Here is a 14,656-nt window from a genome sequence, read left to right on the forward strand (position 1 = left end):
GTTTTGCTTATAATGTTCGTGGGCACCTTTCCCTTCTAATTTAAGGTGGCAGACTACCCAAAATTCGCTGAAAAATCGAATTTGTAAATTCATACTGAGTGCTACGTCAGTGGAAAGAGCTTGAATAGCTGCAAATTCTCTGACAATTGTGTCCCGATCTGACCAGCCGTTCAAGAGTTATGGCCGAAAATGTGCCCTTGCAAGGAAAGATTCGTTTGTTGCACGCTGTCATTTGTTGGCAGCACTGTATTTGAATGTGAGCAGACCATGCGCAACTTCTCGTATCATGGAAACACGCGAAAGTGTGCAGAATTTTGCTCCAAGTTCAAAAAGTCCAAACATCACGTTTTTTAGCCATGCATTGGGCTGCACGGCGGCGGGCGAAGCCCAGCAGCCCGCCGCCGTGAAGCAGGACTTTTGCCAGCACCCTCGTGACGACTGACGTTGCAGATACGTGGCTTGTTTATTAAAATTTGACGTTGATTTAGTGACTTTGGCAAGTTAGTTTGAGTCGTGTCAAGAAGTCAGGTAGGATTCAGTACTAGGCAGTAGTGGAACGTGAGTGGTAGGTAGTCTTTGCCGATTTTTGAGGGTACCCTGGATTTGGTTTGAAGCGCTGTGGAAATGGCTTGCTGTGGAGGTCCCAGCACTGGATGTTGTATCAAAGGTACGACCTTGTAGCACGCCCTATAGCCTAAACCTAAAAAAACTCAAAAATTGACTTGGGTCTGTGGGAGTGTGTGAGAAAACGCGTGGCCACTCCTGCCGTTGTGACAGATTCCAGGGCCACGTTCAAGGGCCCTATCCCACCACCAATGGCTGCTTCTGAACGTTTTTTAGATTTGGATCCCGCGCACGGACAGAATAGGCAAGAAAATGTGAAAAAAATTGTAAATGCATTTTTTGGCTCCTGTGTGGCTTCCACATGCGACTTCAAGGACATGGTCTAGTCGCCAGCACTGGTTTCCTCCGTACCACCTGTTGCTGCTGCTTCCGCGCTCTCCATCACCTCAACATCGTCAGCAGCATCGCCAATTTCTGGCACGCACATCGTTCAGGAGATGAAGACATAGACTCATCTGCCGACGAAAATTGCTCTCAGAGACGGTTGGCTCATTATCGCTATCCAAACTAAGCGTGACCTGCTCTAAAACTTGGTCGATCTCCTCAGCGCTGTATACGTCGTGCCATGGTTGACAATATCGACAAATTGTCAACAAATTTCTTTCTGACTTATTTTGCACTGCACAACCTACTCGGTACTCGTGCGGTGAAACGTGGCGAACTCCACGTGTACTTGTCGTAATACGTCTCCTGAACAGACCTAGACCTAGCTCCGCGTGACCACGGTACAGGCCTGGTAATATATGTACTAGTACTACACGGAAGCCGAAAAAATCTGTACGACGTCATGTAGATCTGATCACTTATATGTACGTCATCCGCGGACTAGACTGGTAGCATCCAGGATAACGAACATTTACGTGATGCGTGCTGAAGTTAAGTAGACAATTAGCCTGGACGGCTTCCAGTGCCAGTGATGTACGATCATGTAATCACAGTTTGACGTCATTGCTAGGTGATAATGATGTCACTTCTACTCATAGTTTATTTCTTTTCGATGGGGGTATACCAGTGTCAGTGGTTCGTACAGGCTGCTGCACAAGCAAGAGGGAAGTACCGCCGAATCAGCCCACGCCCATAGCGGCAAGGGACGGATGAACAGCGCTACTACCCAAGTATACCAGCCATGGTGCAAAAGAGGTAGCAGATGCGTAATATATAAATCTATGAAAAGAGGCTTACCTTTTGCTGAAACCTGGCTAGACAGCACTATTGGTGACGGAGAAGTAGCCATTCCTGGATACAACCTCACAAGGACAGACCGCGTGGGTAGACGAGGAGGAGGTACTTGTATATATTACAAATCTTCTTTGCCAATCCGACCTTGTCCCGAACTGTCTTTGAACGGCCTAGAATCTGTCTGGATATCGATCAAAGGCGGCCAGGGTCAACATGCAGTGGCCTGCGTCTACCGAGCTCCAGACGTGGGGATTGACTACTGGAAGGACCTTGAAGAGTCACTGCAGCGGGCCCGAGCGCAAGCGCCACACATGACCATTATTGGTGATCTCAACGTCCACATGACAACTCACAGCCACCATCGTACACACCTGCAAGACCTGAGCAATATGTTTGGCATCTCGAATTTGGTGAAGTCCCCCACACGGCCGACTCCAAGTGGGAATCATGGTTCAGTAATCGACCTTGTCCTAGCAGACCATAACTTTGTCTCGAGTTGCGTTGTCATGGAATGTTCGACCAGCGACCACCACGCGGTGATGGCGAACCTCCATATCGCCATGCCCACAACTAGTCCAGGTAGGCAACGCCAAAAGCGTCGCCACTTACTCAACATTGATATCGACCAGTTCCGGTGTGACCTCGCCGAAGCACTCAGCGCTAATCCTACATCCGCCCACATGGATGTTGACGACATGTGGACGGCTTTCTATGAAGGGTTCAAAACAGTTCTAGACATACATGCACCCATCATGCTCTCGTCAAGATGCCAGAGAGCTGCTGCGAGATTACCTTGGCTCGACAAGGATACGTACCAACTCACGCAAAAGAAAAACAGATTACACAAGCGCTGGCTAGGAGATAGAGGAAATGACATCCTACTCTCCCGGTATAAAACAGCCCGGTCTCAGGCATCCAACGCAATCCGCAAGAAAAGAAACGCTTTTTCACCAGACAATGTGAGCAGCACTCTCATGATCCAAGGAGAATGTGGTCAACCTTGAACGCGGTAACCGGCCGCTCCAAGGCAAGGCAGGACCCAGTGTGCGACGTTTCTGCGGTGAGCAGCTCCTTCAATAGTATTGTCACTGATCCAAGTCGTCCGGACACCCTACAGATACCCCATGGTCCCTGCACCCGCACCTCACTATCAGCTCTCACGCCAACGACCTGTCCCGCAGTACAGCGATTACTCGCCACAATCGATCCTGACAAGGCTACAGGCAGTGACGAGATCCCTGGCCGTCTGCTGCGAGCCTGCAGTGATATTGTTGGCCCGCACTTATGCGACCTCTTCAATGCCTCCTTGCATTCCGGTCGCCTACCGAAGCCGTTCAAACACGCCCTGGTAAAGCCGCTTTACAAAGCAGGGGACCCAACAGTCGCCACTAACTACAGACCTGTGTCATTATTACCAATTGTTGCGAAGCTGCTTGAAAAGGTAGTACATCGGCAGCTTACAAGGTTCCTCGCGGCAAACGACGTGCTGCCGACCACGCAATTTGCATACCGCACAAACCACTGCACTGAAGACGCTTTGGTACTCCTGACGGAGAACATTCTCCATGCAAAGGACGCGCGACTAGCCAGTGGTGTGTGTTTGCTGGACATGTCGAAGGCTTTCGACAAAGTCAAGCATGACATTCTTGTACGCGATCTTTTCGAAGTTGGCCTTCACGGCACTGCACTCCAATGGTTTGCAGACTACCTCGAAGGACGCACCCAACAAGTGCAAATCGCTGGATCCATTCGTGTCAGTGGCACATGCTCATGTGGCGTCCGTTCTCGGACCCGTGCTTTTCAACATCTACACCAGGCATGTGCCCACCATTGCCAGTCCGTCAATCTCAGTGCAGTTTGCTGACGATATTGCTCTCACGTTCAGCCACCCTGATTGCCAGGAAGTATCGCGAGTTCTAACAACGTCTACAACCGCGATTGCTAACCACCTCCAGGAACGGAATCTAATCCTGAACACTAGCAAAAGCCATGTCCTGCGAATTTCCGGCCAAGACATTACTGTCAAATGCCGTGGAAACCCGCTACCAGCAGTTCCCCATGCGAAGTACCTGGCCCTGGGCATCACGATAGACGAGCACGTTCGATTTGACGAACACGTTAACAATGCTGTGAAGAAGGCCTCGCAGAAAGTGGGAGCACTCTGGAGAGCCCGCCGTTGCCTTACAAGAAAGTCCAGAGAGCAGTACGTGAAATCCGTTGTGATGCCAGATTTGCTCTACGGGTCCGTGGCGTTCTCTGGGTGCCTTCGACAAGACCAGTTGTCCCGCCTTCAGGTCCAGCAAAACCGTGCGGCACGAGACGTATTCGGCCTGCCACCTCGCACAAGCGCCCAACCTCTGCTTGCTGGTCTGCAGCTGTATGGCGTCGAAGAGCTCCACAAGCAAAATACCCTTATTATGATCTGGCGTTGCTCGAATGGTCGGGCAAGCAATGCACTGCAAGCCCTTCTGGAGCACCCCAGTACTCGAACAACGCGCGCGCAACGCAGCTTGGGCCTTCAAGTGCCCAAATCTGCCTCCAAAGCCGGCCACGACCGTCCAACCGCTCACGGGTCCATTTTATGGAACACCCTGCCATCCGACGTGCGTGGTATTACCCAGTACCACCAGTTCAAACAAGCCTGCCTCCCGTTCTGTCTTGCTAGCAGTAGCACCCACTACTGAACACTACAGGAATCTTTGAACGTTTGCGGTACTCCACAGTACCAGTCATGTGCTGTTTACCGCCTCCCCGTTATTGTATTCTAACGTTAACGTTATTCATTGACTGAGCGTTCTTTGCTTTGTACTACACCCTGCTATCATGTTAGGCTATTTCCTACAATATTTTACTGTTTCCATTCGCTTCCATGTAATTGGGCGACACCGCCCGTTTGGTTCTGCGAATTCAAATAAAAATGTACCTACCTACCCACCTATACCATAACTAACTTGACCTGTCTGGGTACAAGGTGCAGTTAGTTTCTTGCTCATTTTGTCAGTTGCAGTTTTACTAGAAGTCTTGTTTTGCGATTTGTACCTAAGCTGAAAAGAAGCTGCTCGCTCTTGTCGTGAGCAATGATTGGCAAACCAGGAGCCAGAGATGCTGGCCGAGGTCGCGGAAAGAGAGGTGGAGGAAGTTATCGCAAAGTGTACAAGGCCGGAATTTCACAGCAAGCACCACAGCGCGCAGAGGAGCTTGACAGCAATGAGTACAGGTATTACGAGCCGGAGCCGTCACGGGATGATGAGTTTGATGAGGAAATAATGCAGAGGAAATACCAGCGGCAACAAGACGATGCCAAGCAGTTTTCAGGGCTGCTACATCAACCTCTCAATACGGCTCTGCACCAGCACCGTCAAGACGCGATATTGCCAGAGGCTGACATTGGCATCGATCTGAGCGCGCTGGCAAAGAACTTGCTCTCTATTTCTGTGCACACTCGCCTCAACATCAGTGCACACCACCTTTCTAGTGCCACTATCGATGAATTCCAACGTAGTGCTAATGCTAGTGCAGAGAGGGTGAAATCCAGCTACAATGCTACCTCCCAGCAACGACTAGTTAACGCCACGGACATTTCACCCGTACCCATTCAGCAGTACATCGCAAGGGCAAAGATCCAGAATCTGCCTACTGTTGCGGATAACGTTACTACTGCACTCAGCACTAGCAGCAGTGGTGAGCAGAAAAGCGTGCCGGCACAGTCCTATCCTGGCCCCTGTAACTCTGCTCCAGCTGCTTCACCAATCCAGCAGGTTCAGCCTACTCCACAACAGTGTGGTCCGTATGCTCAAGTCAGCGATGGGAAAGATGGTGATGGTGATGCTGTGTTGGATGCTATATTACTATTAGCCCTGCCAACAGCATCAGCAACACCTGCAGCAGTTACCTCGACTAGCACAACCACTGCACCAGCACGAAGAAGCGACAAGAAGCCAGCCCCTGCTCTGGTAGCCAACAAAGGTGCTCCCGTAGCCACCAATGGTGCTCCAGTTGCCAAGAAAAGTGTTCCAATAGCCAACAAAGGTGCTCAGGTTGCGGCCATTGAAGCCGGACTGATGAACATGGACACCGTAGCAACGAGTAAACGTTCTGCTGCTGTTGCAGCCGTGGCGAATGCAGATGACTATGACGATGATTTGGACTTCCTGCTTGCTTTGTAGTACAGCAACAGCAGCAGCAGCAGCAGCAGCAGCAGCAGCAACCATGCTCCTATGCCCTGTACTGGTCTCACACTATACACACGCTGTAACTATAGGCAACCTGTATTTGTCATGATCCTTCTGTTTGGTGTAGTTGTTAGAAATCTTTGTTCTCACGCTGTTGCTGTTCATGTTATTCTCAATAGGAGCTGGTCTCCATAAATCTTTCGTCCAAATCCAGGCATTGGTCTGCATTGTCAATTATTTAATATGTTTCTATCATTTGCTTATAATGGTCGCGGGCACCTTTCCCTACTAATTTAAGGTGGCAGACTACCCAATAATAGACTGAAAAATTGAATTTGTAAATTCATATCGAGTCCTACATCAGGTGAAAGACCATGAATAGCTGCAACACTCTGAAAAATTTGTCTCCATCTGACCAGCCATTCAAGAGCTATGACCAAAAATGTGCCCTTGCCAGGAAAGATTTTTTTGTTGCACGCTGTCAATTTTTGGTAGCACTGAATTTGAATCTGCGCAGGCCGTGTGCAACTTGTATCATGGAAAGCGCGAAAGTGTGCAGAATTTTGCTCCAAATCCAAAAAAAGTCCAAAAAATCACGTTTTTTTAGCCACGCATTGGGCTGCACGGCGGCGGGCTGGGGGCTTCGCCTTCCGCTGTGTAGCAGGACTTTTGCCAGCACCCTCGTGACGTTGCAGATTTGTGGCTTGATTATTAAAGTTGACGTTTATTTAGTGACTTGCAAGTTTGAGTCGTGTCAAGAAGTCAGGTAGGATTCAGTACTAGGCAGTAGTGGAACGTGAGTGGTAGTCTTTGCCGGTTTCTGAGGGTATCCTGGATTTGGTGTGCAGCGCTGTGGAAATGGCTTGCTGTGGAGAGATATCGTTCATGAGTTTATAACTACTGGAGGATTTCCCAGCCCCTACAAAATTGCTAACATCTGCCCTGTATTTAAGACAGGAGACCGAAGTGACCCAACCAAGTACCGACCCATCTCACTCCTGCCGATAGCCTCCAAGCTACTGGAGCGAATTGTATATGACCAGCTTCGCCAATATATCAGGACCCCTTATGCTACACCACTCATTCCCAATGAGCAATTCGCGTACCGTCAATCCCACTCATGTGAAGACGCACTGGCCGTTTGCATTGGCAGCTGGCAACATTCTCTAGACAATGGAAATGTTGTAGCCGTGGCGATATTATTAGTAAGTCGGCCGATGTAGTATTCTTCGAAGTAGTTCAACAGCGGATCCAGGGCATCGGGAGCATTGCTGTCCAGAATTTCAAACTAGTCAATGACATCTCATGTTGGCACAAAGGCGAACGCCGGAATCATTTTCCATGCAAGAGCGAACTCCGCGTTCGCGGTGTAGAGCTCCAGCATCTCTGCATTGCGCTGGATATATCGGTACAGGTTCTGCGAAAGGTGAAAGAAACATCCAGTGCACTCGGCGTCAGGAGATTTGGACTTGATCGCCTTAATCATGCCTAACATCACCGTCAGTGTTGGCATTGACATCTGGCTTGCTGTCCAACAAAGCCGACAAAAATCTCTCGTAGCACAGTTGCGGCTTGCTTGGAAGCACGGCATACACGAGGGGGATGTTGGAACCCTGATGCAAGCCATGGCCAGTGTATAGTTGGAGAACTTTGCGATTACCATCTCACGTGGTGCCCGTAGGCCCAAAAAGCTCATTTTTAACTCACATGGCCGAATTTTCTCATGTCTCTTCCTACAGAAAACTGGTGCACTTTGGAATTGTCTCCCACGACGATTGACAACTTTAGATTCCCTAACAGAATTCAAGCGTCATTTACGTATTTAGAAAAGCGATCCTATCAGCTTTTCTATTATTGTGTTCACATGGCAGAAAAAACTACATCGCTATGCTGCGTAAGTTTCTACGCAAGGTGCTCGGTATTTCACTTAGACTAAGTGAGTTTCTACGTAAGGTGCTCGGTATTAGATCTACCAACGCGTGGTAGCCGCGTGCTGTGCACGTGCACGGCAGACATTGTGTTGCAGTGCAGTCCGTTTTCGGATGTGCATGCGCGAGGAACTTCCTTCTTTGGAACTGATTATTGCATGAGCTGTTTCGTATATTTTGTGTACGTGTCCTGACTTATTTCGCTTCGGCTCTGCGGAGACCTCCTTTCACGGAAAATTACTCAATGACAGGTGAGTTGACCAGCTCCCTTTGATTCATTTGCTTGTGTTGACGCTTTCATTTACAAAAAGTGTGCTGATTTTAGGTGGAATACAATAGATAATGGAAAATCTGACAGGATCTCTTTTCTAAATTTAGCTTTTTTTGCTGTCGAGGCCTCCTTTTACGGAATACTCAATGACAGGTGATCTCTGAGTTGACCAGTTTCCTTCGATTCATTTGCTTATGCTCACTCTTTCATTTACGGAAACGTGTGCTGATTTATTCGGATTTATATCCATTCGTATCTCTTTGCCCTTGCCAACAGTGTGCGAAGAACGCGAGTTCACCTTCTTGACGGTAAGGCTTATGTTGCTGCTGAGGCTTAGATGTGTTGTCGAAATACTCATGTTCATTGTACATTGGTACGTTACAAGTAAGGCACTGGTCATGATTGCTTCCGGCACTCCGTGCTCCGATCATTGGGCAGAATCTGAATTTTGCAGTGGCATAGCATCGTTGGCAGTTCCCAATCTGGAGGGAAAGGTTCAAGGACGCATTGGCCGAGTATGCAAAATAAATTCGCATACAAAAATGTGCGTATCAGGGAAAATCTCCATTATGGAGAGGTTCATGCATTCAGTGACATGTTTGCTTCATACGAAACAAGCCAATGGGTGCAGTCTCGTCTCGTGAAAATCTCGTACGATTGGATTTGTTTACTCGAGTCTGGGCTGTTTGATTTGTGAGTAGCGCCGAGATTGCACTGCCCCAAAAAGGTTGCGTGCCGGCAGAGCAAGAATTACGATCTGCAATCTGTTTGTAGTACCTTCAAGAATGTGCTGGATATGTATCGTATTTTCGCTGTTGTTGTTTCAGTTGCCGTCACGTTGACATTGCTAAAGAAAGTTCAGTGACTCATTTGTTTCATACAAAACGAGTCAATGGTTTGGTCTGGCTTAGAATCTTTCGCTGTAGAAGAAATCTATTCGTGTCTCTATTGGAGAAATAATTGTATTCACTCGTTATAAAATAGGGTTAAGACAAACTCACAGAACAAATACCATCGGTCTAGGTGTTGGCGGATAATGCCGGCATTATATCGAGCATTATACACCACCCGGAGCATTACGAGCATTATAAAGCATTACGAGGCCAAAAATGGCATTATACGACGTTCTACATGACTGCATGGTAGATCTACACACTTTGTCATGTACAGATTCGTATCGGCTATAGCGTTGGTCTTTGATTGGCAACATTTTATTAGTATCGCGATGTATTACTACAAGCAAGAGTACATAACCCCCAAACGGGGGTTATGTACTCTTGCTACAAGCGATAGACCACCGTATCCATCATGCATCGTACCAAACAGATCGTGGCACGCAGTGCCAAGGCAATACTGCATGCAATAGTGCTAGCTGGCTGTGGTCCAGCACAGTGTGGAAACTCTCGCAGAAACTTCCGATCCCGGAAGTCTATCTTCGGCCAGCAACTAACTACTTTTTGAAGATCCAGGTAACAACGCCGAACCAACGAAACAAATGTGAGCCAGCATGGACCGGTGGAGGTGCGCACACGCACACATTCCAGACCTTACCCGGTTACCGTCCACAATGTTACAAAAACATTCTTCATCGAAGCAAGATTAAGAGTCCATGTCTTTGTCGAAGAGGAACGCTGGACTTTTACCGGACATTGACCATTGTGTAAGACCAGCTAACTAGCAGCCAACCCTGATGGCTGACTCGCCGCGATGCCGTTCTTGGGATTGGGAGGAAGCTGGGCTTTCTCCAGATGAGCTTTTGGCGGAGTCCTCTGATGATAGTGACGTCGTTGAGTTGGAAACTGCAGATCCTGCCGCGATAGCGAGGAAGCGGTCTTTTCAGAAAACAGCTATTACCAAGTCTGAAAATGTTTCCAAAAAGACGCGAGTAGCTCATGGATAGAGCACTGAAGTGGCCATCAGTGCCGAAACACGGGTGCGGGTCTGCGGGAGGTCCCAGATGAGCCGCTCAAAAGCGACTGTGGCAAGTTAGTGTGCTTGGCATGCGATACAACATTGTCAGGGAAGAAGAGTATAATCATGTACCTACAAGTTTACCTGATATTGTATTATGTGTTTATCATAGCATGGGTGCAATATTATAGCGTTTTTCTTAGCCCAATACCGCAAGGTTCAGGAGTTTATATTCCGTCCGGCGAGGCATTATCAGCATTATTTGGAGCATTATATAATTATGGCCTTTTGTGGAGCATTACTGAGAGCATTATATCCCATATTACCGAGCATTATCCGCCAACACCTACATCGGTCCCTTGATGTTCGTCCTAAAGAGGTTTGACTGGATATTAGGGTTACAAGGAATATTCGAATATTCGATAGATATTCGTTTGGAACCCAATAGAAGGAACATTTTCCCCTTTAGACTATTCGTTCGTTTTGACACGTGCACACACTCTGCTCTTGTGTAGATCTATTGTAGTAATTCTTCAACGGATGGAGTGATATGCACATGTTTTATGTGTTGAGAAAGGGGAATATGATTCACAAGAGTAGTGGACATGACTCCACTAGACATCTACTTTGTCTAGAACAACCGGGGACTAGCCAAATTCTTTCTAAGATTCTTTTGATATAGAAGATTCGATTCGTTTCCAAAAAAAATTCGATTTCGTTCCTATTTAAATATTTGTTTCAACCTTGAAATAATTGAGCATTTTGAGAGAATATTCGTTATTCGTTCGTTATGGGTGAGTATTCGTTCGTTTGTGAAATAGAATATTCGTTGCAGCCCTACTGGATATCATCAAGAGTACATGAAAACCAAGCAGGATTCAAGCAGGTCTCTTTCTCCACAACTGCAGCTCAGTTGTACGCACTACGCCATTTCTCGCCTCAGATCTGCGCCAAATATGATGATTGTAATCACGGAATTCCGCCGTGACAGACACCCATAGCAGAAAAGGCCCCAAGCTGCACACTCTGGTTTTCATGTACCGTACTGGCAATATATGTTGCCGCGTAACGCGTAACGCAGGGGGTGCGGCGTAACGCGCGACCAGGCTAGTGCGACAAATTTTCGTTGCGTTCGTAACGCGCGTCCGGCGGGGTGCAGCGATCTTTTCATTGCAAAAAAGGCTGAAAACTGTGAAAGCACGTGTACCGCGTGGTGAAAAGTTCAAAACTGGACGCAGCAGGAAGTCCTGCAATAGCAAAAAAGGACTGCGGCAATATAGAAACCTGTGTAACGGCTACTGTGCGACTTTGCATTTAACGCCTGCGTGCGGTAAACATGTGCCAATGTAACGCTTCATGGCCTCACTGCGACCATATATTATATTGCCAGTACGGTACTCTTGATATCATTCAAACTCCCCCAAAGTCGTGTAACATTACATTTTTATTAGCATGGAGTGCCTTGTTTGTCTCTCAGTACCTCCAACCATATATCCTTGCCCCTTATATCCTCAGGATCAGTGTAGTTGTTGGAACGAGGTGTCGGACTCAACAATGTATTTGGTTACATTTTAATACATGTTTATTGTTCCTACTTTGCTGTGTTGTTTTAGACAATCGTGGACTTTTAACACTTTGAAGTCATTGAACTACTTCCAAAAGTTTTATCGACATCAACAGGATTACTATTTCAGTACTACAATATGATGCGGGATGACCTTATCACGACAACCCATGACTACAATTATAAACAAAGAATCAACAAAAACATCTGCGGCACGCATCTGGTTACAATTCTCAAGTAAATGTGATTTAGGGTGTGGACATCTGAATTTTCTGAAAGACAAAACAATTTTATGACAGAGTCACGAAATTCTGCAACAGCAACATCCACAGAATGACATGCGTATAAAAAAAGTATCACCGCCACTACCCATATGATTCCCCTGCAGAAGTCTGAAGAATAGGCGTGAAACAATTATACCGAATACTCGAGTACTCGCTCGGGTTTTTTCAGAAGTAATCGTACTCGGAATACATCAGAGCACTCGTTCATACATGGTACTTGCATTTATCACAGAAATCTGCAGTTTCAGAGCAGCAGTCGGCAGATCTTGATGTGCAGACTGTGTGGTGAACATTTGTTCACGAGTAGAGAGAACCCAAATGACCCAGCAACCAATGTACCAGAGAAAAATGACTGCCACTCGGTTCAATCAGGGTTGTATCATGTGATTTTAAGGCCCTCGGTGTGCACTTTTTAGGAGATGAAGAATACTCGAATATTCGATCCGAGAAAATCAGAGTACTCGAACTCGGGATCTCAATGCCAACTTTCATCCCTACTGAAGAACATTAATATGCAAGACTAGTGCCATTTTCTGCAAGAAAAGGCTTGCACATCAATGCGTATAATACGGTATTGAATTTGATATGATGCACATGTAGAGGCGCTACATGTAGGCCATCATTTAGCACATTCCATTGGTGACACAATTATTATAATAATATCCTTAGCTAAAAAAAAACAAAAGAAATTATAGCAATAAAAACTGCTTTAGGGCAGTTTTCTAAAAAAAGTTATTGTTTTCTAGTCGGTGGACCCCGTCTAAAAAGTAAGAAATTAAGGTTGCTCGCGCCTATTTCTAAACTCGTCTTCTGCGCAGGTTCTCGCGCTTCCTACGTTCGAGAAAAGTGCATGCGGAGTTGGCGTAGCGAGCTTGTAGCGCACTCCAGTTTCGAAGGGTCCAGCTCGAGCATATGGCCTGAGTACGAAACTCTCGTACTCGAGTCTAGAGTGTGAGCTTTTTTCTTCTTTTTTTCACTCCTTCACTTGGCTACTTTTTTGAGGTGCATTTTTTACTTGTGGAAATTGTCACCTGTCAGAGAAGTTTTGGGAAGTCCCTTCCAGCAAGCACTGCCCATGCCCATGGTCGGCTTCGGAAGAAGAAGTAGAATAAAGGCGTTGGAGTCTATGTGGATGTCTTGGAAGGAATGGGGGACGGCACAGACGTGTACGTGAATGTGTAAAACCTGAGTATTTTGTATTTTCGTTGAATTGGTTCAAGTGACTTGGCGAGTCCCTTCGACAGTAGAACGCCATCCTTCACAAAATTTGTGTGACTATTTTGTCAAGAATGGCCGTTCTATATTGATCAATCGACTCTGAATCCAGTGGATTGTGGAGGTCGCCCTTGCATATAGATTGAAATGGTCACGAACGAACGAAAGTATTTTTGATTCGAACATGTACTGGACAACGTGGTTGCATTGTGTCAGTAGAGGGTACTACTGTAGTATCTCACCATTTCTTTATGGTAATCGCTGTCCCGACGATGTCGACTTCCTATCGTCTGACTGCAAACGTATTCAAGAGTTCCTGCCCGACATTGCAAAGTGCCTCAAAGCCTGGGACCTCAACATCAATGAATCTAAAACAGAACTCACAAACATCACACGGCTGAACGACAGAGTGTGCGAGGAATGGCGCCTCACTAGGAAGCTGGGCTCCCTCATTGGTGACCACGAGGATGCTGCGCGGAGAATGCAACTCGCCACAGCTGCCCTGCACCGGCTCTGGGCATTATGGATACGTGGTTCCATTGTAAACGAATCGCTGAGAGTACGGCTATACAAGGCATTCGTCTTGCCGGTCCTGTGCTACAACAACGGGACTTGGGGCCTCACTGGCACCGCTATGCATAGAGTTGATGCGTTCCACAGACAACAACTGCGGAAAGTTATTGGCATACGGTACCCACCTAAGATCAAGAATAACACCCTGTACAAGAGGACAAACTCAACACCACTTGGTATCTCGATCCTGGGAGCCCGCTGGCGTCTGTTTGGGCACGTGCTGCGGCTGGACCAGAGTGCACCGGCGAACCTGTCAATGTGCTCCTATTTCAAGCCATCCGCTGACACTTCCTGGAGGGGCAGGCCGCGCACAACTCTGCCGATCGTGCTCAGACACGATCTCGAGCTGGTTGGGAGGACCCTCAAGACCTCGGCAGATCTTGAGCAGCTGAGGAGCATCGCCCAGAATCGCGGGGCGTGGACCTACCTCAGCGGCCGTATCCTGGAGAGATATGTTGCTGCTCACAGATGAACCCTGATAATGATCAACAAATTCAAATTCAACTCGGTTGAGCTGCTCGTTTGCTTGTTTTAATTGTATTCTATTTTCGTCACGCGTTTTATATCGCATATGTTTTATATCGCCATCAATATCCTGTTTGGCTGTTGTCGCTTCGGCTTATGCGAAAGCTATACATGCTGTGTATATCTACATTGCATTGATGCCAACGCGGAGAAGCTTCTAATAATAATAATAATCGCTGTCCACCAAGAACTCTCCTATAGTTATTGCCACGGCTTGATCACAGCGGTACACTGAGTTTTTGTTGAGAAATTCCTTCAATTTATTGTCTTATCACTCAGTGCTCGAGCGTTTTATTTAGGATTAGGTTTTATTTTATTTTTAGAGATTGATATTTACCAGCATGTGTTTCACATCCCTCCTGACGAGAATAAGCATTTGAAAGCAACACTGGCTGACAGCAATCATGCTC

At 47.1% G+C, this 14,656-nt stretch overlaps 1 protein-coding gene across 1 annotated transcript; it reads left to right on the forward strand.

Annotated features, from left to right (window-relative positions):
- Window positions 1–13,332: 13,332 nt before the first annotated feature.
- LOC135819994 (uncharacterized) lies at window positions 13,333–14,193 on the forward strand. Its single transcript, XM_065333294.1, has one exon. The coding sequence runs from the start codon at window positions 13,333–13,335 to the stop codon at window positions 14,191–14,193; it is 861 nt and encodes a 286-aa protein (XP_065189366.1).
- The last annotated feature ends 463 nt before the right edge of the window (window positions 14,194–14,656 follow it).

This window comes from Sycon ciliatum, chromosome 6, assembly GCF_964019385.1.
Source record: "Sycon ciliatum chromosome 6, ocSycCili1.1, whole genome shotgun sequence".
In the NCBI taxonomy this organism is placed as follows: domain Eukaryota; kingdom Metazoa; phylum Porifera; class Calcarea; order Leucosolenida; family Sycettidae; genus Sycon; species Sycon ciliatum.

What these genes read in the sequence shown, in the direction of transcription:
- LOC135819994 (XM_065333294.1), top strand. Translation starts at nt 13,333, where the DNA reads ATGTACTGGACAACGTGGTTGCATTGTGTCAGTAGAGGGTACTACTGT.